A 27442-nucleotide genomic window follows, 5' to 3' on the forward strand; every position below is an offset into this window, starting at 1 on the left:
CCAATGTTTTTCAGTGTTTTTACATAAACAATAAATTACCTTTTATCCGCTATGTCAATATACACATAATTCTACTACATCGTTCTTAAGACTTGTTTGACAGACTGGACACACGCAGAGCAGATTTCTTTCTTTTTTTTCTAAGAAACCTGCCGATCAACTTAGAAGAGCTTAGCTAAATATCGACACTAAAAACAAAAGATGTGTTTTCTTTTCTTCATTTACTTATGCATGCACAAAACTCGATCGCTTCATTGTCCTAAAACCTCTAAAAGTATTTCAGTTAAATTAGAAATTGAAAAAAAGGCTATCAAAAAATGCTTACATCTTTTTTGAATTAAAAAAACAAAACAAAAAACTTTAAAACTTTAAAAACACTACAAAACTTACGTCTTTGGCCCCTAAAATGGAGGCAAGCTTTTGAGTGCCGGACATCAGATCCCCATAAGTGACATTTGCTTTGTTATTGTTTGCATCAGCGATCAGCTCATTCTTCTCATTGACATTGTATGGAAGGGACGGAACACATCTATTCCCAACTGAAAAAAAAATTGCTTACAGAAAATATGTTATAGTCGTTCAAAAAATTCATAGTAGTATTCAAGACCACTTTACTTTTTGTTTCGGTTTTATCCTTATATGTCAGCATTTGTCTTATTCTTGTCTGTCAAGCAGAGCTAGACTAACAGAGGAATTACCTAAGAATACTTTGCCTTTGGTCTCACGACCTGTACAGAATAAGAGGTCTGTGCTGAATTATTGCATATTTCTACATGCGTATGTCATATAGTGGCATGCGCCAAGGGCAAAATTTTTATTGCCCCCCCCCCCTCTGTCTCCCACAGAATTTAAAGGCCAAAATTTGCAGTTATTAACAAAATTATTTTCCATTCATCAATTGATTAATAATTTATGTTTTAATCTGATTATTATTTATAATTATTTTAATATAATTATATTCTATAATTATAATCTATAATTATTACTGATTATTATTATTTGGTTATTATAATTTATGTTTAATTGAATTATTATTAATTATTTCAATTACTATTATTTAATTATTTGTAATTTATTTTTGTTTTATTCGTTAGTTAATGATTTATTAAATATTTTCACTTATTAACTGCGCTATGTACTTCATTTTAATAAAAATAAAATCTCAAAAATTACAAAATGATTATAACCGTTAGATTATTTCTTCAAAATTTTGAAACCTAAACTTTAGATGCCTGGGGCAAGGGCTCCCGCTATCCTTCCCCTAAAACCGCCTCTGATGCCATATTAGGTAATTCGGATAGGGAAGTCGGTTTATACGAAAATGTCGTAAGAGTATCAACCTGGGAACACATTAAGACCCTTTTTCCCAGGCTAAAAAAGGTCATAACGGATAAAACTAAAAAAAAATTGTTCTTAATGAGCCTTTTCCTTGATAAAAGATGCCTCTTTTTCTCTTCACATTTTTGTTTATAAACTATTTCCAAGCTATAGGACAATATAAAAAATCAAATGAATAATGTTTTCAATTTAATCCCAATGAAAATGAATTTCTTTACTAATACATCATGCTTTTTTTTAATGATTTTCAAACAGTTCGTGGTAATGAACTTTAAATAAGGAGCGACTCGGCCCAGAAGGAACCGAAACTCTAATAAAAGGAATTGTGATAACAATTAATGGCATAAAAAGAATCGGCTTTTTATACTGATTCCAAATATGTAAAATTTATTCAGTTTAATGCTACTCATCAAAAGCTACGAACCCGAGAAAATAGCTGATTTTCCAAATGTGAGAGAAACACCTCCATGAATTCAAGCGATTACAACTAAAATTCTGCCATCAGACTCATATCAGTTATGGTCAGAACCCCAAGAAAATTTTATACCTTATTTGCATTATTTACGTCACATTCTCCCCTTGCGTGGCTGATTAACACTAAGTTGACAAAGGCGATGCAGAGGTAGTCTGACTGCCTATAGGCAATTAGCTCACGCATCCAAAGCGAACCAATTTCGACTATTCAAAATCATCGGCATTTCAATGTTTTCCCCCTGAAAATTGTTTGTGCCGTTAAGTGATTAAACAAAAAAGCAGGTTTTTTCAACTGAAAGTAAGGATCGAAATTAAAAACGAACAGAAATTATCACGATATAGTGAGGATACCCTCTCCACAATGCCTCGCTCTTCACGCTACCGTTATTTAGAATGTTTGAAGAGCTATCTTATTCTAATTTAACCAACCTTGCGATCACTTTTAATTCGTAAAGGATTGGGATACAAAGTCATACTTTAGCGCAAAGAGCAAAGCATTTGAGAGGGGGCATTCCCCACACCCTCACCACTGAAAATTCCCCCAGAGTAAATTCGCCTCCTGAAAAATGTCTGTTTACTCTCGATTAGCAAATGCTATGTGTAAGGAATAGGCAATAGGCTTTTCTTTTTTTTAATTAAACTTAAAACGAACAGAAATTATTCCGTATATAAAGGTGCTGTTCCCTCCTCAATGCCCCACTCTTTACACTAAAGTTTGACTTTTTGTCACAACTCTATTTTTTAAAACAATGAAAAGTTTAGCGTAAAGAGTGAGACGTTAAGGAGGGGATAACCTCTTTTCATATACAGAATAATGTAGGTTCGTTTTAAGTTTTAATGTTGCTCCTTACTTTCAGTTAAAAAAAGACTGTTTTTTTTATTTAATTTCTGAACGTTTTCAACTAATGCAGGTTCGAATTTCGCTCACCGTCCATGAAAAATTAAAACAAACGTTGCAAATTAATTTTGGAAGATTTATTCCTTGTATGAAGGGTTGTCCCTCCTGATTACCTTACTCTCTACGCTAAAAAAGCTAACACTTTTAAAAAAGCTAACACTTTTAAAAAAGCTTCCAATTCTAATAAAAACCCCGTGTTTCAGTAAACGCTCTTAAAAAACTGGGACAAACAGTCAAACTTTAGCGTAAAGAGCAAGGTGTTAAGGAGGAGGACACGATTCATATGTGGAGACGGCAACCCTCCCCTCACGGAAATCCCCTTCGGTGAAATTTCATCCAACGTAAACCTTCCCACCGTCAGATTTCCTTCAGACGATTCCATTCTCGCCGAGAATCCCTCCTCCCTGTAAAATTGCTTGCGGACGATTCAGCCTGAAAAATTCTCATTTGATTTGAATAAGACTCTAATCTCTAATCAGTTTCTCAATCACGCCAGAAATGCCCCATTCCGTGGAAATTATTTCCCAGAAATTAAAACACGCGGAAAATAGCCCCCCGGATAATTCGGCCGGAACATTTCCACATGAAAAATTGACAGAAACCGTAATACTTCCGGGCCGGCACTGACGTTTTCAAAAATTTAGAATTTGTTACTAACATATTTATAATATTCAATGCTTCTACTGCAACTAATAACAATTCAGCGCAGCGCCTAACCGCCTAAGGTCAACAGAGCTACGCACACTCCTCCTCCATCCCAATCTATTCAAAGCCTTCCTCTGCACACCCTCCCAGGAAGCCCTCATTTTCTTTAATCTTTCTTTATGTCATCCTCCCACCCCAACCGCGGACGACCTGCTTTACGTTTAGCCCTAGACGGAGGACAATCTTTGGCAATCTGTCATCCTTCATTCACAGATCGTAACCTAGCCTCTCATTGTAGCCCTAGAAAGCGAGATTGGACCATAAACCGTCTACTGTTTGAAATACAATCAGTCAGCCGGGTACCCAGAAGAATCCATAGGCAATTTGTCTGGAAAACATCTAGAGAACCCTACTGTAGGAGTTTCAAGCTCCTATCTACAAAAATGTAGATTTTTGTTTGTTTGTTTTTGCCAGAAGAAAGGTCACGGATGCGTGTTTATTCGTTTTTGTTTTTTCCCAGGGGTGATAGTATCGACCCAGTGTTCCTAGAATATCGCGAGAAGGCTCCTTCGACAACAAATTAAAAGTTCTAGTTTTTTTTTTGAGTAACCAAAAAAACAGTTCCGTGGGAGGATCTTTCCATGGAGAAATCTTTTATGAGGGAAGGAAATTTTCCGTGAAGGGCTTGCCAGATTTCCCAGCATTATTTAAAAAACCCGCCAAAAACATAACCAAACCTAGTACAAGTTTCATGAACAAAATCAGTTTCAAAAAAGCAAAAAATCAATATACAAGTTTACACACAGGAAAATCGATATGTAACAAGTTTCACAAAAAAATCAGGACGCAACAAGTTCCATGAACAAAAATCAGTTTCACGAGGAGAAGAATCAATGTACAAGTTTCACGAAGAGAAAAATCAACATGCAGCAAATTTACCGAGCAAAAATCAGGACGCAGCAAGGTCCACGAACAAAAATCGGCATGTAATAAGTTTCATGAACAAAATCAGTTTCAATTAAAAAAAATTAATGTAAAACTTTCACGAAAACCAAAAATTGATATGCAACAAGTTTCACGAACAAAAATCAACACGCAACAAGTTCCAAGAAAAAATACTTTGTTCACGCTGTCAGTGTCAATTCGCTGCGAAGGAGTAGTGCGCATTTTGTGTTCACCACTAATGCCCGGCGCACCAGAGGGAGACCCTCGGCCGGTCTAGCTTGCATTATCAAGCAAAGTTTGTCAGATCTTTCACCTGCCTTCTATAAATCTAACGACAATTTCATTGCAACAAAATTTGGAGATTGTGTGCTCATCAATGTTTACCTGCCATGTGACCAAGACAGAATTATAATTCCGATTTTAATTCAAGACAGAATTAGGACAAAAACTCAAAAATTTAGCGTAAAGAGCAAGGTCTTGTGGAAGGAGCAACTCCTTTCATATACGTAATAATTTCTGTTTGTTTCAAGTTTTAATGTCGCTCCTTACGTTCAGTTAAAAAAAAAAAATTCATTTAATTAATGATCGTTTTTAAATAATACAGGGAAATCCAGCTCTATCTCCACGAAAAATTTCGGTACTTGAGTAATATACGTCACACCCAAGTTCATGCTGTGTAAAACTCGAGAACAAAACGATTTCTTCGTCAATTTCTTCATTGCTTTAGAAACAAATTTGGGGTATACATTTGCATAATTGGGAGGGGTTAAAGAATAGCGGGCCTACGTGCAAAATGTGTTAGGTACAACTGTTTTGCATATTACGAAGTAAGAATTTGTTTCTGACTTCAAACTGTCTAAATGTTTCCCCCCCCCCCCTTATGCGCAAATATATAGCCCAAATTATATACTTCCCATCTATTCTGTCACTTATCTTTGTCTTGTCTCACGCTAAGCTGAAAGAAACTAGCGAAGCGTAAACTTGAGTAAGTGGCGCATAATGCACAAGTACAAAATTCCTTCTCCCTACGGGAACAAAAAAAACTCAAATTAAAATTTCAAATTTGGAAAGCCTTATTTTCCATGGGGGGGTATTTTCCGCGGGAGGGGAATTTTTTCTCGGGGGAGGGGACTATTTTCCACGTGGGGGAGTGTTTCCTGAAGGGTAGTAAACGCCGCAGGGGGGATAAAAGCCTAGAACCGTTCTGATAGGCCTACTCTTTTCTGTTGTCCAAACATAACCTAACAAAAATTAACCAAAAATAATAAATAACCTAATTATTAAACTTAATTGATAAAAATAATTTTATAAAAAAAAACTTTAGAAACTATGTATAAATTAAAAATAACCTAACCTAGCCAAAATTTTACCTCAATTTTTGAAAAAAAAAAAAAACTGCAAGATTAGAAATTCGCCTGACGAACAGGCTTGCGCAATGACATCTTTAAAATGTACAATTGTAGTTCTACCTCAGCTTCTACCAAACACCTCATAATAAATTATCTTTTAATGTAACGCCCATTCATACTAGGCTAATTTTAAGCTAATTTAATATCAGGTTCCCATTTTTAGACAATCGGTATTCTATGTTAGGGGTCCGCGCTGCAGCACATCTGGAAAGAATGAGGTCAGGGCAGAATGAGGCCAGAGATTATAGGGCGGAATGAGGGCAGGAATGGGGCCGCTTATTTTCTTTTGCCAGGTGTCGAGCAATGCAGAATTGCAGCCAGACGTGCACCGGTTCCTATATTTGCCGGCGTTTACCCCCCCCCCCAGAAAAATACCACCCACCCCCGTGGAAAACATCACCCTGTGGAAAATAAACCCCCCCCCCCCCCGCGGAAAGTACCCACCGTGGAAAATAAGGTTTCCCAAATTTGAGAATTTTAATTGTATTTTTTTATTATTTTCCGTAGGGAGAAAGAATTTTGGTACTTGTGTATTATACGCCACTCACTCAAAATTACGCTGTGTAAAACTCAAGAACAACCGGTTTCTTCGTTAGTTTCTTTCAACTTATCGTGAGACAAGACAAAGACAAGTGACAGAATAGATGGGATATATATAATTTTGGCTATATATTCGCACGTAAAAGGAGGGAGGATGAAGTATTTGGACAGTTTGAAGTCAGGAAACAATTTTTATTTCATAATATGCAGAATACTTGTACCTAAGACATTTTAATGCAGAACCGCCATATTTTATCCTCCCCCCTAATGTGCAAATATACAAGGTTCCTATATAAATATATATAGACTCCTATGCCCTTTTATGTTGTCATAAACAAAATGCTGCAAATATAATTATTTCAGTTTATGAAATATAAGTATTTTCAAGCACTGTATTTGGAAGATCCTGTACTTACTTGAAACCATTCTAACATAATAAGGTGCACATTTTTCACCAATGATCAAATCACTAAGGGAAGATCCTTCAACATCAGTCCCATCATGACAAATAAGCTTTTTCTTTATCTCTGCTTCTGCATCTGATGAGAGAAGTTCAGGAATGGGAACAAAAGTTTCAGCAGGACACTTCTCAACACAAACCTAAAAAAAAAAATCAATACTGCATTTCACGTACTCTAACCATTCTAATTCATTGCCATGTCATGCTGGAAGTCATCCATCTTGCTTGAATTTCATACACCTTGGATGGTTCGACTAACCTAGACCTCCCCCTCCCTTCCCGCGTAAGATAAATCCTACATATATAACTTCTAATATCAAGCTTCCTTTTCTATTATCAAATTCCCCTTCAATTTCATCCTCATCTGAATAACTGGCTACAAAGAGGGGGGTTACCGTTGATTAATTTCGATCACTTAAAGGCTGGCAGTTACCAGAGTTGCCGATATTTGAATATTAAACCCAGGGCAACTTTTGGTAATCTTATTTTATATTTTTGGTGTTTGTCCACCACTCTCCGCCAATCAAAGATCTGAAAACAATCACACGATATTCAATAAGTTTGTTTAATAGTTTGGCAAGTGCACTCTTTATTTTTCACAGCTGGAGGATCGATTTAACAGTTTAAAGAAATTACTGTTTTTACTTCTCTTTTTTAAGGGGACTTCGATGTTTGTGCTGGGAGAAAGGGGAAATATGTTGGGGGAGAGAGGAAAGGTTCTCTGAAATAGCGGGGCACATGTTTTTTTTCTTTTTATGTCTTCGTCCAAACTGCTATTTGTGTAGTGACAATTATCAGTCTAGTCCTTTACATCAAAATCTATCAAATCATATATATTACAGAACTACAATGAAGATTTTTAATTTCTTACCTCCATATTTAGCATTTAAGCTATATAACAGGATATCAATAATGCGCAGTCGACATTAACGTCAGATATATAATACAATTAATAGGCTTTAATAATTTTATAGGCTTCATTTAATATTAAAAAAATTACTCATAAAGCCTTTCAAATATTTCTAGAGAGGCCTACTAATTAAAGCCAGCTGTAACAAGTGAGCCTACCAGCCAATTGCTGCTCTGACCAGCACGAAAAAATGTGTGAACACCTATACTTTGTTCCATCTGCTATTTAAAGTCTTATAAACTTGAGGTAGTGCAGGATCGCCTTTTTCTTTTTATTGTGAGAAGAAGAAGAATGACACCAACAAATTTTGAGAAAATATATAATTTTTATAAATGTATTAAGAAAAAAAACTTTAGGCAGAAACATCCTCATATAACTAATCCCTAAACTTAATTACAATAAAATGTGTGCTTTACAGCATATAGATTTAAAAAATTCATTTTCGGTGTTTAAATTGCCCTTAATCTATATCAACCTTAGTTCTGTCTTAATATGAATTATAGACTATCATCAAGAAGCAAAATTAATCATTTTTATGCTCTTATACTCATTTTTTAATTATTTTATTCGCCTCCACTAAGGTGATGATTGAAAAATCAACGGACTATGGATTAAAATTTAATCAAAACTACCCCTAAAGTTTGGTTAATATTTAAAGTTCCAATTCTAAAGTTTGTCTTTATTTATAGGAAGTAATAGTATAATTGAAAAGCATTGTTTAGAATGATTAGGGCCAAGTGGGTTAATAGAAATAAATCCAAACTGTAATGCTGGAATTGAGCCAGATTAAAACTGAATTGACATAGATGATATAATCAGGCCAAAATTGGAAATTTGCCAAACATATTAACACAATCACTTTGTTAAACTTCTTCTATAATATAAAAATTGTTTTAGTGACGATAAAATTAACGCCTTCATAAAAACTGCAACCAGAAGACTCATTATTACATATTTTGTAGTATTTTTCCCTTTCTTTCCTTTCTAGTTTTGAGTTCTTATTTTTCATGTTTGTGTATATTTTTTAACTTCTTGTTTCTGTTGAAAAAATTTTATTTATTTTTTACCACTATTTTTAGATTAGGTTGCTGCAACCATGAAAGGAATATGCTGACACTAGGCGACTAAAAACCCTAAGAAAAACCTTTTCTGTTTGTTTTTATATTCAATACTTCTTCTTGTTGGATTAGTATAGAGGCGCTTTCGCATAATCTTATCACTGGAATGAAATTCCTAGCCCTGCAGTATGTAGCCGCAGCTGAGTTTAAATTATGTGTCCCGTATTTCAAGATTGAGACTAAACCCATTGCACCACTACAGGACTTAAGTCAATATGATACAATAAATACGATACAATACGAAAAAAATAAATGATCCAGTGTGCCAACATCGATCTTTACTTAGGCAGCGCTATTGCTGCCTATGATATCTACTCTGTTCAGATATGATACAGAGGACTGACGAACATATTTTATCAGTGGACTTGCTTTCTTTCTGTTTTAAACACACTTGCAAACACATGAATCCAAACAAAATAAGAAATAAAATACAGCGAAATTTATAACAAAAATCTATTGATTTATAATTAAATCTATTAGTTTATGTAGGTTATATTAAATTTGAGCTCCACCCGAGAAGTTTATTTTGTAGAAGTTTTTTTATGATATTTTCTAATTGAACACAGATTGCAACTATGATTTATAACACTGTGTGAATTGTTGATTTACGTCAGCTCAGCTCAGTTTATTAACATCAAAATAAATGGACAACAATAACTCTCTACCTCTACAAGGCTCCATGGCCCGTTACATAGGGGTAAAACAAAAATAAGTACCAAATAAAGAGTCTCTTCTTACAAAAACAATAAATCCAATTCAATAACTTTATGTTATTTTTACTTACCACTTCGTCCTCGAAATTCAAATCTAAGTCCACACCATCTCCCACCAACACAAAATCACAACAATTAAAATTAAATAAATAAACGTGCTCAAGCCTAGCAACTAGGGATGTCGCCCTACCCTCATTGTTCATCATAATATTAAACAAATAACAATATTAATTCAAACCAATTCAAAAATAAATTTATTCTCAAATTTATTCCCCATTATATTTATCAACGAAAAATATTTTTAATTGGGTTTTAAAGGCATAAAACGAATGAATGCTACGGACATTATCAGGGAGACTGTTCCATACTTTACTACATGCTATTCGGGGACTAAAATCTGATCTGACAGTCTTAGTTTGAGGTAATAGTAGGTGGTCTTTATTGCGTAGATTATAAGAGCTCCTTGAATTAACTAAATCGGGAAAGAAAGAATTGAAACAGCGAGGCAGTTCACCATGAAGACACTTGAAAATCATTGAAGAGCAAGAGACAACGTAGAGTGCATAAGTATTCAAAAGCACTTTTCGATGACCTTTATTAAATTCGTTAACTAACCAACGAGCCTTTTGATGAATTACTTTAATCGGATGGAGCAGAGACTGGAAAGTAGACATCCAAATCGAGTTGCAGTAAGTTAAATACGGCTGAATGAGTGAAAAATACAGGGTCCGAAGAATAGATCCAGGGAAGATGTGTTTAAGTTTCCGAATAATCCCAAGATTACGTGATATTTTTGCTTGGACTATCTTGATGTGGTTTCGAAAAGAAAGATTCTCATCCAACAAAATTCCTAGGAAACGCACGTATCTTACGTTAGGTCGAGACAAAGGTCCTTTCGAGGTAGATATAGTTGATAAGGACGGGCATACCTTACCAGTTCTAGAAAATATGAGAAAGTGTGATTTAGCGATATTTAAAGCAAGTCGGTTAGTATCCAACTAGTGGTAAGACCGCTCCATAAGCATGTGAAGTGTAACCTCTAAAGCTTGTTCCGTGGCTTCAGCACATAGGATATTTGCTGTCGTCAGCGAAGGCAACTAAATCTTCATGGGGGGGGGAATGGCAGAATATCAGAAGAACCCACCGTATTTTCCTTTTCGTGACATAGAGTACAACACGCAGAAGGAATCGGGTTCTTTACCGTTCTAAATAAATCGTTGATATATATTAAAAACAGAGTAGGACCAAGAATCGATCCTTGTGGCACTCCATAGTCTACACCAATGGACTTTAGTGAGTCAGGGTCCATGGAAATCGTTCTATCATGTAAATAAGAACGGAACCATGATAGGGCTGAACCTCGTATTCCTATACGAGACAGTTTATCAAGAAGGATCTTATGAGTAAGACTATCAAAAGCTTTCCGCACATCAAGGAAAATAGCGGCTGGTATTTTTCCAGAATCTAAAGAGGTTTTTTGTTTTTTTGCTAACCCCCCGCTCTTGGCTTCGGAAAGGCCCTCTTTTAATTAACAAAAAACTGAAATGAATGAATAATGGAATAACTTCGAAAAATGATAAACACAAGAGGACAGGAGAACCATTGCGCCGAAACTAGTAATTAGTAACAATGAAGTCCCCCCACAAAAAAAAACCTGTACAAAAGAGTCTTTAAAAGCTGGGGGTTTGGGGGGCGGCAGCCCCCCAACTGCCTCTTCTAATTCCTGTACGTTTTAAGGTTCGACTTTGGGACGCAGCCTCTTTAACTCTTTAAGAAAACGAAGTTTTTTTCATATTATTTCTGTACTTTTTTCTACAATCCATGTTGGATGTAATTTAATAATTCCTGTACTCCTCATACAGGAATTAGGAGAGGAACTTGGGAGGCTGCCGCCCCCCCTCCCCCCCCCCCCGCTTTTAAATCATTGTATAAAATAAATAAAAAATAGATAGAATGACCGAAATGTTTCTTTTGCTCATAAGAAGCTAATATTCTGTTATCTCTCAATAGATAAGCTGTCCAGGTGTTATCAAATTTTTTTTTGATGTTGTGAAAAAAAACCGCCCGTAAGGGACTTGAACCCTTGACCCGAGGATTAAAAGTCCGACGCTCTACCGACTGAGCTAGTCACTTGCATGTGTGTAAATATAACTTCTCAATAACTTTTAAAAATTTCAAATTAACATGGGCTCTTATGGAGAGAAATGCGTTAATTAAGTAGCTAATACGTGGTTTCTGGAAAACAGGGAAGGAGTTATCGGATCGAGCTGAAATTTCGCGGATAAGCTCCTGGGCCGTAGGGGACCTTAACTTGTGAATTTCAGCCCGATCGAACAACGTTAAAAGGGGGAGGTTGGAGGGTCGAAACTTTCTGGGGGTTAAGATTTTCCTATGAAACTTTCCAGGAAAATTACTCGGAGAATTCCGCATCGAATGAGTCTTCGTACACCCAGATCCGATGTCGGATGTGACCTGTAGGCGTCTAGGAAAAAAAAGAAAATGAATTTTAAGTGGCTATGCGTGGTTTCTGGAAAACAGGGAAGGAGTTATCGGATCGAGCTGAAATTTCGCGGATAAGTTCCTGGGCCCTAGGGGACCTTAACCTGTGAATCGTTGTCGTTGTCCCGATCGAACAACGTTAAAGGGGGGCTGGGGTTGACGGGTCGAAACTTTCGGCCAGATTTTCCCCATGAAGGAAAAGTTGGAGGAGGATGAAATTTTGCAGGTTTCTTAGTTGGAGCTCGGGCTACGAAATGCATCCCTTCCAATCCCTCTGCGACCACTGGAACCGAAGATCGCTTAACATTGTCGTGTGTCGCCTCTTTATAGAGGCACGAGTGTGCCTCCTTGATACAAGCTCTATAACAATAGATTTAAGGCAAGGGGGTCCCATGAACTTGAGATGTTGATCTTGTGCGAGGGAAATCGCGCTTCCACCAAGTCCCTTGACAGTCTTTTCACCAACTGAAGCAAATTATGATGCAAGAGAGTTCTTAATCTCACAAGGGCCCTCGATCAGTACCCCGTCAATATCAAGCTTCGTTGGAATGTCAGGACTATGAGATGATGGTTTAATGACAGAATTGATGACTTTCCAAGTTTTTCTCATGTCCGTTTTGCACTCCAGAAACTTTGACGCATAAAACGAGCTTTTCGCTCTGGGAATCAATGATTTGAATAAACTCTTATAAGTTTTGAATTCTTGTAGGTGACGAGCTGAAGGAGAACTTTTGTATCTTTTTCATCAGTAGAGTTTGCGGCTAGAGCTTGTCAGAAGTCCTTCTGTCATCCAAAGGTTAAAAGGTTGATTTTTTCTTCGAGGCTGATTAGAAGGTCTTCTGGTGCAGCATTCTATAAAACAATCTTTTACTTTAGAGTAAAATTTGTCAAAATTAGAGTCCAAGTCATCTTTTTCATCTATAAATTCCCATGAACATTCTTGCAGTTTAGTCTTTAAAGCTTCAAGGTTCTTTTCCATAACAAAGTAAGGCGATGTTGAGGGGCTAGACCGTAGAGACTGCATATTCGGCAACAAAAGATCTGATAAAACTGAGAAATGGTCAGATATATCACTAACAATAACGAAGCTATTCTGAAATGTCATTGACGAAAATATACTATCAATCAGAGTTGCTGATTTCTTAGTAACCCTTGTAGGTATAGTGACTGATGGTAGTAGTCCAGATGCAAGCATATCGGATTTGAAGTCTGCAGGAAACGAACCCTCGTAGTCTAGGAGATTGACATTGAAATCACCCATGACAACCGTTTCGCACGGCTGGTTCTGTATAGCTTCAAGGATTTCACGAAGGATCTGCAGAAAAGTCACCGAAGCCCCACTAGGGGAACGATATACCTCTCCAATGATCAAAGTTCCAGATTTACCAGGATTAATTTCAACAAAAAGTGATTCTAAAACTCCTTCAATGTTCTTAGAAAGATCGTGTCGGACCGTGTATGGAATCGCGTCGGAGATATACAGTGCCAATCCTCCTTTACTCAACTTTTTGCTATGTATTTTTTCGCAGTTGTATCCAGGTAGTTCCAGTAATAAATCCGTTTGCTCTGTAACAAACGTTTCGCAAATGCCTAAAACGTCGGGACGTGAAGAATCTTTGCATACAAGTTTTAGCTGATCCAGAGATGATGAAAGGCCTTGGATGTTAAGGTGTAGAGTCCGTAGACAATCAGATCGTTTTGAAACCTTGCCCAGAGTTGAACTATATCTACAATTAACTAAATTACTAATCCCAATTCTAAGTTCCATTTTCTCCTTTAAGAACGAAAAGACACCAATTTGGATTTCGGGCTTATGATAGTTGCTAAAAGATTTATCTTATCTTTTCTTACAGTACTAATAAAACCCCCAATATAAAATTTTCCAAATTATGAAAAATACAAAATAGCTTTGATGGTGCAACTTGTTACAATGATTCGAAGCAGCCTTTTTTCACGTTGACTTATTCTTTTGTTGGCCATTTGAAACCTGGATAATTGTCACGGGATATACATGTAGTAGGAAAAGCCGTTCTTAAGACTCAAATTTTACAGATACTTGAATTCTCATCGAATTATATTCACGTAGATAATTAAGTATTGGACATCAAACAGTCCCCATACCAAAAAGCATTGTTTGAAACATATAGAATACATGGCTCTGCAATAAACCTGGGTTCCGCAACATCATAGCTGAAATCTTTTCATACACCTTACCTCTAAACGAAACTAGGTTCAGTGTCGCCAAATATACTTTTTACAAGTGAAAACTTGAAACTCACAAATAAAAAAAGACACAGTTTCTATTAATCGTACTTGGTTTAGGCACGATAAATATCTCGAGTAAAAAAGAAATTTTTAGCAGCGAGTAGGTTTCTCCTTGTCCGAGACTTAATCTGCATAACGATTTGATAAGGATTGTGACTAATAATTTGAGTCTTGGGATATTTTTCAGTCAATAAAACAAAAGATGTTTTGTTTCCTGTTTTAATTTGTGTATGCTGGGATACTTGGGATCCCGAGGAAACAAGAGCTAAGAGCTCATATGACACTTGTGACGAGGCAAGAAGAGCTAAGAGCCAAGAGATCATATGGTATGAGCTCTAACAAAATTCTGTGAATCAATAGATTGATTTAAAAGGAAAATAAGAGGCTTAATGCCGTTAAGGATTTTAAATAAGAGCTCTGAGTCACGATGTCCTTCTAAATATCAAAATTCCTTAAGATCCGATCACCCACTCGTAAGTTATAAATATCTAATTTTTTGTAATTTTTCCTCTCCCTTTAGCCCCCCAGATGGTCGAATCTAGGAAAACGACTTTATCAAGTCAAATTGTGAATCTCCCTGACACACCTACCAATTTTCATCGTCCTAGCACGTCCAGAAGCACCAAACTCGCCAAATCACTGAACACCTCCCCCCTACTCCCCCAAAGAGAGCGAATTCATTACGGTTCTGTCAATCACTTATCAAGGACATTTGTTTATTCTATCCACCAAGCTTCATCCCGATTCCTCCACTCCAAGTATTTTCCAAGATTTCCCCCTCCAACTCCCCCCAATGTCAAAAGATCTGGTCGGGATTTGAAATAAGAGCTCTGAGACATGAATTCCTTCTAAATATCAAATTCCATTAAGATCCGATCACCTATTCGTAAGATAAAAATACCCCATTTTCACGTTTTCCAAGAATTCCGGTTTCTCCCTCCAACTCTCCCAATGTCAAAGGATCTGGTCGGAATTTAAAATTGGAGCTTAAAAGCACAAGATCCTTCTAAATACCAAATTTTATTAAGATCTGGTCACCCTTTCGTAAGTTACAAATACCTCAATTTTCAAAATTACCCCCCCAACTCCACCAAAGAGATCAGATCCGGTCCGGTTATGTCAGTCACGTATCTTAGACAGGTTTCTATTCTTCCCATCCAGTTTCATCCTGATCTCACCGCTTTAAGTATTTTCTAAGATTTCCGCCCCCCCCCCAACTCCCCTCCCCCCAATAACACCTGATCGGGTTGAGATTTAAAATAAGAGATCTGAGTTACGAGGTCCTTCTAAATATGAAGTTTCATGAAGATCCGATCACTCCTTCGTAAGTTAAAAATACCCAATAGAGCGGATCCATTCCAATTATGTAAATCAAGTATCTAAGACATCTGCTTATTTTTCCCACCACATTTCATTCCGATCCCTCCAATCTAAGCGTTTTCCATGATTTTAGGTTCCCAAACCCCAAACTCTCCCCGATATCACCAGATCCGGTCGGGACTTAAAATAAGAGCTTTGAGACACGATATGCTTCTAAATATCAAATTTCATTGGGATCCGATCACCCCTTCGTAAGTTAAAAATGTCTCATTTTTTTCTAATGTTTCAGAATTAATCCCCCCCCAACCACCCCAAAGAGAGCGGATCTGTTTCGGTTATGTCAATCATGTATCTAGGACTTGTGTTTATTTTTCCCATCAAGTTTCATCCCGATCCCTCCGCTCAAAGTGTATTCCAAGTTTTAGGTTTCCCCCTCCCAACTCCCCCCAATGTTACCAGATCCGGTCGGGATTTAAAATAAGAGCTCTGAGACACGATATGCTTCTAAATATCAAATTTCATTGAGATCCGATCACCCGTTCGTAAGTTAAAAATACCTCATTTTTTCTAATTTTTCAGAATTAACCCCCCCCCCACAACTACCCCAAAGAGAGCAGATCCGTTCCGGTTATATCAATCATGTATCTAGGACTTGTGCTTATTTTTCCCATCAAGTTTCATCCCGATCCCTCCACTCTAAGTGTTTTCCAAGATTTTAGGTTTCCCCCTCCCAACTCCCCCCAATGTCACCAGATCCGGTCGGGATTTAAAATAACAGCTGTGAGACATGATATCCTTCCAAACACCAACTTTCATTAAGATCTGATCAACCGTTCGTAAGTTAAAAATATTTCAATTTTTCTATTTTTTCCGAATTAACGGGCCCCCACTCCCCCCCCCCCAGATGGTCAAATCGGGAAAACGACTATTTCTAATTTAATCTGGTCCGATCCCTGATACGCCAGCCAAATTTCATCGTCCTAGCTTACCTGGAAGTGCCTAAAGTAGCAAAACCGGGACCGACAGACCGACAGAATTTGCGATTGCTATATGTCACTTGGTTAATATCAAATGCCATAAAAAGGCAAGCACAGCGCCCTTGTGTTAAAGCTGTGATGCCTTCGCTTATAACAAAGATAAATTACACCAACCACGTGACAAACGAGAAAAAACAGACAGCTGATATTTCATGATACAGTCAAAAAAGTCAAATGTCAACAACTGTGGTGGCTTGAGCATGTCAAAAGAATACCACCCCTCAGTTGTGTCCCAAAAATAAAACTAGAATGAATGATAGATGGTGGATAGCCATATCTAATTCAGTATTGCATTAGAGTTCAAAGAGTTAACAGCTAAATCAGTTAGAATTCAATCGGATAAAACACATGCTTAAATCCGGACAGCTTGCATAATCAACTAGTTTAAACACTAGCGTGTAAGTGAATTGTTATAGCTATGACGTCAGAATCTTTTAATTAAAGGAGTTTAATTAAAGGCGAAAAAGCTAGCTGAACTTTCCTGACAAATCTAGAGGAACTGTGTGAAATTGGGGGGAGGGATCTTTCTGTTCTCTTTTTGTGGGTTCTCGTTTCCTAGATCTAGTGAGAGAAGTCACTCAACTTGTGTGCTAGACCACTTAAACGGTCTGCCATTTCCTAGATCTAGTGAGAGACGCCACTCAACTTGTGTGCTAGACCACTTAAAAGAAAATAGGTCTAAATACAAACACCAATATGACTTTTTCTAGGGGAAAAAGGTCTATAATATCAACAAGGACGTTTCTAGTCTCAGTTTCCATCAATTTTCTTAGGGATAGATCCCTTGGTCCTATCTTTGAGCAGATATGATTTCAAGATTATAATCTAGATTGTAAAGTGTTTTCAATTAACTATTCTTTATAAACAGAAACTTATCCCCCTGCAATCCCCCTTTCGAAAAAAGCACGACACCTTACATTGATTGTGAAAAAAAATGACACGTTATTTGGGGAAAAACATTTCTCAGACCTATGCCCTTCCCTTCTGGAATAGTTTCCTGCTCTCCCAATTCTAGATTAATTTTAACGGATTTAATTTTATCTCTTTATTTAGTTTTTACAATTAACAGAAAGGAAATTCTTTCATTTATCTGTTTACATAGCCACCAAAGGGGTCTTTTGAATTGCAAGCCACTAGGTGGTCAAGTTTACAAGCCACTTAAGCGGACTTTGAATCGTAAATAATGAAAAAATTCTTTAAAGTGCAGGACAAGATTACCGTTTTCTCATTAAAGATTGTGAACTTGAAACATAACAAGATTATAAATAAAAAAAGAATTTCTCAGTTGACATTATAAATAAATCGTAAAATACAAGGAAATCTGGATTTAATTAACACGTCTTTTTGGACCATTAATATTTTCAAATCGACTGTATTACATAGGTAAAAAAAACTCCATAAGGAAAAAATACCTGACATGTTACCAATCTTTTATGCAGGACCACAAAAATTAGGCTTATTAAAAAGAAAATCAACCGAAATATTCAATTTAGCAAAAAATCCACGACTAAAAAGACATGTCACAAAAATTAGAGCATCTATGGTGGGAATAAAATATAGATAAAATATAGAAAGGCAAGGTTTTAAGTTACTCGAATTTGTCTTCTTGATTTTCATTCCAAAGGATTTCATTGATCGGCATTAACTGTTAATTTTAAGAACCACCAACAATTCTTAGAAGAATGAAAAACCTGGGTATAATACAGTTCGTAGTGTGGAAAAATAAATATAAGGCGATGCATTCAAACTTATGTGTTGCAGAGGAGGATTGAGGAACATACGCCCTCTTGAAATACCAGATGTCTTTTCCAGTTTATTCAACATTTTAAAAATAATTAGGCTATTTTAGAGTAAATCGATTAAAGGATTTTCGATGCAGGAGTTACTTTAGGCCTACCCAAGACAAATGCAGGAAAGCATTTGTAACTCTTAAACTAAAAGAATTTGAAACTTAACACAAAGAAAAATTTATCTATTCGAAGATTATGCAAGATACAAACTAACTCGTGATATTCCTTAGATTTTAAAACTAGTACTTCACTGAAAACACTTGGGAGTAGAAAAGTCCATAAGTAACCTACAGAAAAAGAGTAATATATAAGGCTAACAATAATATAACCATTAAACTATAATTATCAGTTTAAGCTTAGTTTTCAGCAGTGAACTAGTTTTTAGAACTCTATGAATATAGAAAAACATCCCAAGTCAGTTTATTTGAACTAGTTTTGTAAATATATTTTGCATAATATAAAACTCTTTTCGCATTTTCTATTGACTCTTTGCCGCAATTCTACTTTTTAAAACAATTAAAAGCTTTAGCGTAAAGAGCGAGGGATTGCGGAGGGGACAACCCATTTCATATACGGAGTAATTTCTGTTCGTTTTAAGTTTTAATGTCGCTCCTTACTTTCAGTTTAAAAAACTAGTTTTTTTTTATGTAATAGGGTACAAAATACAGGTTTTATTTTCTACCTCCCTTAAACTGCCTTCTGTGACACGTGCAACTTTACCATATAAATAAAGAGTCTGAGGAAATGTATTTGCAAGTGAATGTACAATAAATATAATATATAACAATCGTTACAGGCATCTGAAAAGATGCAAAAAGAAAACCCAATTGTTTCTATGAAAATGAAAATAAATAAATGCAATACTTATTTTTATTCCACTGTTGGTCTTTTCCAAAATTGGCATTTTATTTTTATTTTTTTCGCTGATATGTTGAAAATATAATACTTTAGTTTATATAATAATATAATTTGGGTTATATATTTGCACATTAGGGGGTGTAGGGGTAAAGTAACCTGACCTTACTTAACCTAACCTCACAACCACCCCCTTAATCTGCAAATATATAGCCCAAGTTATACATCCTTAGCCTACTTTCATCTCCAGACCTATCCTCAGGGGTTGCGTGGGTCATGTTAAATATAAAGGTATAGTTTTGGATATTTGGAGCCTTTCAACTAAGCTAAATGGCTCCAACTTTGATCGAACTATTTTTTTGGTAAAAAGAGACGTGAAAGGGGGTAGTAGCCGTCCAATCGTTTTGTTCAAATAAAAGGGACATTAGAAATGTTAATTTTTGTTCAAATGAACATTCTCTCGATGTTCTAGGACTGTTGTTTCAATACGATCGCCCCTGGGAAAAATAACAAATTAAAACACGTCCGTTATTTTTTTTTCTGACAAATAGTACAAAATTCAACACTTTTGCAGATAGGGGCTTGAAACCTCAACAGTAGGTTCTCTGATACGCCAAATCTAATGGTCTGATTTTAATTAAAATTATCTAGCTTTCAGTGGGTGTTTTCTCCCTATTTAGAAAATTCGGCAATTTTTCGCAGTTTCTTAGCCTTTTATGTGTAAAACGAAGCTTGATGAAATTTACATATTTAGAATCAACATAATAAGCCGATGGTATATCGATTGATATCAAAATTCCATTTCAAGAGCTTCGGTTACTATTTAGCCATGTCGCTCCATTCTTACAGTTCGTTACCACAAACTGTTTCATATATTAGCATATAAATCCGAAACTTAAACAATATGACGCTATCTACGCTTATTAGATGTTTCAATTACAAATAAGAGAATCAGGAGAATTATTGGAGTTTCGATTAAATATTAGAAGTAAAAATTAAAACCGTTAGACAATTCCCAGAGTAGATACCCCTCCCTTACTCCCAACCGACTTCAATTATCAATCTACAATCGATTTAATTTATCTAGTTATACACAGACAAATTCAATATTACAATTACTTCTTATTTTACAATGACTCCATTTCTGCTGTATTTGCAGATGTAGAGGCCACTCACTCCACTCTCAAAGGTTTTAACAGAAAAAAAAAGACACAAATTCGACCTGAGCAAATGTTGTGAAATAGAAAGTATAGAACATTTTTGCAATTTTGCGATTACCTAGGTTCGCATATTATCTTGATGATAATGCTCTGGGGTCTACATCTGATATGGGAATGAGGCGCGGAATCAGAAGTTTCAAAGGCGGTATATTTGCATAAATACTAATCTTGATGATATTAGGAACTGAAATGAATCACTACTTTGCGTTTTTGTTATTAATTAGCTTCTTATATGATTTATTCAATTGAATCATGAATTTACGCACTATATCGTGGAAAATTATTAGATTTAGGAAAAAATCACTAGTTTTAGAACAGAAATCACTATAAATCACTAACTAGAAGAAAATCACTAGGCAACATAAAAAATCACTAGAAATAGTGGCAAATCACTAGGGGTGGCAACCTTGGTCCAAAGTTACAAAGGTATTCCCCATGGAACCTTGATAAGCCCAATTTTATTCCTTGTAATAATAAACAACCTTAGTGTTGATTTTATGATTAGATAGAAGATTAGTTGACGATCTAGCTTTTCCGGTATATCCGGTAAAAATCCGGTAACCGGTGAAATCTGGTATAAAACCTTCGTTAGGGATACGTTAATCCTGGAATAGATACGTTCCAAACTAAATCCCATATGTGAGCCGGAAATCAGAGAACAACGTTGCTTGATCCATTACCAAGGCCGTATCCAGGAGGATGGGCTTACATGGTTGGACCTTCCCTTCTGAAATTTTTTCCGACTCATGAAACCCTAACAAAATGCGTTTAAACAATATTTTATATTTTTAGTTTTTTTACCCCCCCCCCCAGCAAAAATCATGGATGTATCCTTGTCGATTACATTTATAAAAATTTACTGCTTCTGCTGAAATTTAGCTTAAGAGGCTATTCTGGATCAAAGAAAAAGGATACGTATTAAATCACCATCTCCAACTAGACGATTCATAACTATTGATTCACAATGGTGGAAAGGTAACCGCTTCTATGACCAAGTCACCTGTAGTGATATGTAGTGTTTGAAGTTTCTTCTTAATGTCTTTTGAGGTTATAACACTATGTAGCTATTTTCAAATTAGAATACACAATGAATACTAAAAACTTATCTAAAGGTATACAGTTATAATTTTAACGTAGTCGATTTCACATATCAAAAATTTACGATAAACCCGGACAAATAATTTCCTAGACTTTTAGTCAACCTTTCCCACCTCCAAAATCGCAAATAAAAATTCTGGGTAGGACAATTTTCATAATTCCAACACCTAACCTAATCTGAGGTTCTTACCTGAGGGGTAGGACATCCGGTCAGAACAACGGTAGGCGATGCACATCTCGATAAATCAAAGAAGAACAACTTAGTTTTGTTTTCATATCCTTGTGTTCTTCCACAAAGGTTTCCATTCGAATCAGTGGGGTATATTAGCTGCTCAGGGTGCCCAGTAGTGAAAGCTAAGATTAAAAACAAGTAGATTAATAACAGGAGACGTCAAAACGGGAGACGTGCTGTCAAAGCGAATATTCTTTCAAAACGAAGGAATATTCCTGTCCTCAATTACACAATTCCTTACTGAAATTCCAGACAGCGACGTTGCATTACAGCAAAAAAAAACAACAAAGAGAAAACAACAAAGAGAGATAAAACTCAACAAAAAAAAAACCTCAAACGAGAATGTGGCCAGTAGAGAGAAAAGAGATGAAAGACTAGAATAACGCGGATATTTCGCCTGTATCTAAACTAGCTGAGAATGCCTAGTTTAGATATAGGCATTATTTTAGTCTTTCATCTCTTTTCTCTCTACTGACCACATTCTCGTTTGAGGTTTTTTTTTGTTGAGTTTTATCTCTCTTTGTTGTCTGTTGTCATGGCTGGCCAGTTCGGCTTAAGAATTTTCATTACAGCAAAAACAATCGTAAGCGTATAAAAAGAAAAATTAAAAATGTATGAATACTTTAGTGTTAGGCCCTATGCTCTCTTGATAAAGGTTACAAGCAGTGACGTACCATTACTCATGCAGGGAAGTAGGAGTCACGACAAGTCACTCAGACAGTTACATTTCAGGAGTTAAATCTTCCCTTGATCATAGGCAGCGAACGGCGCTGCCTAAGTAAAGAGCGATAAGGTTTGAGTGTACTATTTTTTTCTTCTTCTATTCACCAGGCCACTTCGTATTAAACTTCGGAAGGAACACATTTGATTGAAAGTTCTAGTATCCTTTTTACAGGTCGAAAGTGATTCAGGGGCAACTGCGAAGCCTGGCAATGATGATCACGACTTCTTGTAATAGTAATTCCTTACGATTACGTCTACTTGCGTGAGTAAGTGCAACTGATTGCGACTGTGACTTCGACTACGCTCTCCAACTGCGGCTACTTGTGATTGTGACTGCAACTACTAGCGATTGTGACTAATTCTGCAACAACAAGCAAATGGAGTTACCTGTAAATATGGTAGCGACTACTTGCGACTGCTATTGCATCTACTTGCGACTGCTTATGACTGCGACTGCTTACGACCGTGACTAATTGCGACTCCGGATGCTTGCAACTGCAACTACTTGCGACTGCGTGTCTGCAATTATTTGCGACAGCGACTACTTGCGACTGCAAGTACAACTACTTGAGAACGCGGCTGCCTTCGAACACGACCTCACTCGGAAAACAACTTCTACTGCAAATGCAACTATGAGTTCTACTTGTAACGACGACATACAACTATTAAAACTAATACTGCTGCTACTACCATTGAACTAAGTCAAAAGAGTTAAAGTGTATCCAGGTTGTCAAAATACCATATAGGTTCAAGGTCTCAGTAACAGAATATGATATAAAGTTGAAACTTTCAATGCATGTTGAATTGTCAACGCTACTGCCGCTAAAGCAGCAACCACTACTTTTCCTGCCCCAATTATTGCTACGACTAAAAGTCTCCAAGACAAGTAACAGTTACGAAATTGTGGTCGGTACTTATAAAGTACCACAGTACTGTACTATGGCCAAGAAAGAAGTTTCTCAATGAAAAATAAAGAACTACATTAAACCTGGGACCATTGGAAATAAATTCAAATAATAATTCGAGTGTAATAAATCAATAATATTAAATAAATGAACACACATTGAGTAAATAGTCGATTAAAATTTAAAATAAACAGAAACTACCACAAACAGGAGTAGGGTTAAAACCCCCTGTACCTCCCTCATCCCTGAAGATAATAAACAAAAAAAACAAGTTTTTTAAAATGAAAGTAAGGAGCGACATTAAAACTTAAAACGAACAAAAATTACTCCGTATATGAAAGGGGCTTTTCCTCCTCAACGCCCAGATCTTTACGCTAAAATTTGACTCTTTCTCTCAATTCTACTTTATTAAACAGTAAAAAACTTTACCGTAAAGAGCGGGGCGTTGAGAAGGGAGCAGCCCCTTTCATACACGGAGTAATTTCTGTTCGTTTTAAGTTTTTCTTTTAAGTTTTAAGTAATTTCTGTTCGTTTTCGTTTTCAGTTCGTGTTAAGTTGGCTCCTTACTTTCAGTTAAAAAAAAATAGTTTTTTTATTTAATTTCTGAACGTTTTTGAATTAATACATGTTTGATTTTGGCTCTCCGCAAATAAATTTTAAAATGAAATTTGCATATTAATTCTCTTTTTGGCTAAATGGCTTTCTCTTAGTTTTGATCAGAAGATTTTGAGAAAAAAGGGATGGGGGAGGAGGTCTAATTGCCCTCCGATTTTTGGATTACTTGAAAGGGCAACTAGAACCTTTAATTTTTAACGAACGTTCTTGTTAGAAAAAAATATACGTAACTTAAGATTTAACATACGTAACGAACTTTTATATACTTATATTTTTATTATGTATATGAGGGGGATTGTCCCCTCGTTAATACCTCACTCTTTACGCAAAACTTAAATTTTGTCCCAACTCTATAAGAATGGCCCCTGAATCAGAAAGGCAGTAAAATAAATAGTTGAAATTACTAAAAATACTTTAGCGTAAAGATCGAGGTATTTAGGAGGAGATGAAACCTCATATGCGTAATAATCTCTGTTCGCTTTAAATTTTAATGCTGCTCCTTAATTTTAGTTGGAAAAACTTTTTCATATTTATTTTTTCATTGTTTTTTTATAATAATGCTAGAAAATCATGCGCCCCCTTCATTGAATTTCTCTTCCCCCATGACATATTCCTCCAAAGAAAGATCCTACCACATAGCCCCCTCCCCTCAACCCCACCCCCAAACCTAAAATAATCCCCCTGAAAAACGTTTGTACACTTCCCAATAACCATTACTGCATATCAACACTAGTCAAAGTTTGTAAATTGCAGCCACTCCCCTGAGGACTGTGGGGGAGTAAGTCATCCCAAAAGACATATTTATTATGGTTGTCGACTATGCTGAACAAAATGGTTATCTCAAAATTTTGATCCGTTGACTTGGGAAAAAATGAGGGTGGGAGGGGGCCTAGTTGCCCTCCAATTCTTTTGGTCACTTAAAAAGGGCACTAGAACTTTTAATTTCCGTTAGAATGAGTCCTCTTGCGACATTCTAGGACTACTCGGTCGATACGATGACCCCTGGGAAATAAAACAAATAAACACGCACCCGTGATCGGTCTTCTGGCAAAAAAATACGAAGTTCCACATTTTGTAGATAGGAGCTTGAAACTTTTACAGTAGGGTTCTCTGATGCGCTGAATGCGATGGTGTGAATTTCGTTAAGATTCTGTGACTTTTAGGGGGTTTCCCCCCAATTTCCCAAAATAGGGCAAATTTTCTCAGGCTCGTAACTTTGTATGGCAAAGACTAAATTTGATGAAATCTGCAGAAAAGGCCGATTCTTTTGATGTATCTTTTAGTATCAAAATTTCGTTTTTTAGAGTTTCGTTTACTATTGAGCCGGGTCACTCCTTACTACAGTTCGTTACCACGAACTGTTTGATTAGTCCTAGCCGCTAAAGTTAAACTTTGGCATGAAAAGCGCTGGTTGGAAAGGAGGGGGAGGTCCCCTAATATAGGGATAAATTTCTGTTTTTTTAAGTTTTAATGTCACTCTTTACTTTTGTTAATTAAAAAAAAAAGTTCCCACAAAATAAGTTTTTCAAAGAAAAGTAAAGAACTCTATTACACCAAATATGAAAAAAAAAATCAAAAGATCTACCAAGCATAAAACTACCACAAGTGATGCATTGATAAATAAATTAAACCCAAAACGAACAGAAATTACTGTTAAAAACCAAGTCAAAACTCAAAAGGAGCTGAAATTATCATAAGTAGGACTCAAAACCCCTATGCCTTCCCAAGGCCAGAACATAAGTTCCCAAGGCCAAGGCCAGGACATAGTGACTGTGCATTGTCAGTTAATATAAATATGCTGTTATTTATTCATTAAAATGTTAATAATATTTGATTTATTCAAGTTATAGAAGTAAAAACATTTAAAATTATTTTTAGTTTTCAGTGATGTGCAAATTATGTTCTGGCGTTGGGTAGACATTGGGGTTATGACCCCTACTCATGTTAGTTTCTGCTCGTTCTCAGTTTGACTCTGTAATTTCTGTTCATTTTGGGTTTCATTTATTTATCGATGCTGATTTGTGGTAGTTTTAAGCTTGGCAGATTATTTTGCTTCATATTTGTTCATTTTCAGATTAATGGAGTTTTTTTTTACTTTTCATTGAAAAACTTATTTTGTGAAAAAAATTTTCTTTAATTAATTTATATTCGTTTTATATTGGCATAGTTTTTCAGGGAAAAAGAAAATAATAGTTTAAATCTTTTCGGCTTTTTTTAAACTTTATAGTTTAGCCTGCTATTTACATGCCGGAGAAAATTTTCATCAATCTTTAACAATTTTAAAATTTACCATTTTAAATACCATTTTAAAAATCTGGACACAAACAGTAGTGTATAATTTAGTTTCATAATAATTTTTCGGTTACTATTTAACTCTAATGTAACCGAGACGAGTTTAGTACTGTAGACGAGTTTCGGTTACTATTGAGCCGGGTCACTCCTTACTAGAGTTCGTTACTGCGAACTGTTAGAGAAGTGGAAGGCATGAATAAATAGTTTCATAGTAATTTAGTTTCATACCTTTTCTAGCTGACTGGAAATAGAAACCTTGACACCATTCGCCAAAAAAATCTGATCTTTGACAGCTTGGATACACTTACACTATTTTGATTTGGTTTAAATTTAAGAGCAGAATTAGTTATAGAAGTAGCCCCGAAAGTTTGAACATAATACCCTCAGTCGTTCTTGGGATACTGCTGAGATGCCTTAGTGAAAATTAGAATTAACACAGTGTATTTTGTTCTAATCTTAAGGCAACATTTAGTTTTTAAACATAATGGGCAAATTGCATAACTGAGGGGGATTGACCTACGAGCCCAAGAGATAAGTTACAAGACCTTTTAGCTATGCTGTAGAAAATAGCTATCTTAAATTTTGATTGGAAGGGTTTTGAAAATTATGAGCTAAAGAGGAAGGCTGATTGTCCTCCAATCATTTTTTACTCTAAAAGCGGTACTAGAATTTTTAATTTCCGACCAAATTAGGTCCTTTAAAAAATCAATGATATTACTTAACATGATAAAGCAGCGCTGCCTATGATATTGCTTATATGCCCTTTTAATGCTTGCATGCGTATAGCTTTTTCCTTTAATTGAAACTCCTCCTAAACGTTTCAACTTAATGCCCTTAAGTGTCAGTAGTCACAGTAATCGTAGAAGTAGTATCAAAAGTATACACATAGTGTCTTCTGGCTAGTTCAAAATCTGTCACAACTTACCCTGAAAGGTCTAACTTAATATTGTAAGCCGTTATTGTGATACTGCTTTGTCACCCTTTTGATAATCTACATGATCATATTTTGATTTTATTTAGTTCAGCACCCACCTAAATATTCCTTGAAAGCTAGTACTATTGTCATAGTAGTAGTGGTAGTAGTAGGAACAGTAGTAGCAGTAATAGCGTATAATGATCAGTAGTAACAGTAGTAGCAGCA

The 27442-nt window shown here is 35.9% G+C and overlaps 1 protein-coding gene across 2 annotated transcripts in view; it reads right to left on the reverse strand.

Annotated features, from left to right (window-relative positions):
- The window catches only part of LOC136037356 (choline transporter-like protein 2), a 113602-nt gene that overhangs the window by 64774 nt on the left and 21386 nt on the right, over positions 1 to 27442 (reverse strand). For both annotated transcript variants that reach the window (XM_065720052.1, XM_065720051.1), the window contains exons 3-5: positions 21725 to 21888; positions 6666 to 6849; positions 391 to 539 (exon numbers count right to left, since the gene is read on the reverse strand). In XM_065720052.1, the coding sequence (XP_065576124.1) occupies positions 391 to 539; positions 6666 to 6849; positions 21725 to 21888 (497 nt within the window). The remainder of the gene's footprint in view (positions 1 to 390; positions 540 to 6665; positions 6850 to 21724; positions 21889 to 27442) is intronic.

Source organism: Artemia franciscana, chromosome 16 (assembly GCF_032884065.1).
Source record: "Artemia franciscana chromosome 16, ASM3288406v1, whole genome shotgun sequence".
NCBI classification, from domain to species: Eukaryota; Metazoa; Arthropoda; class Branchiopoda; order Anostraca; family Artemiidae; genus Artemia; species Artemia franciscana.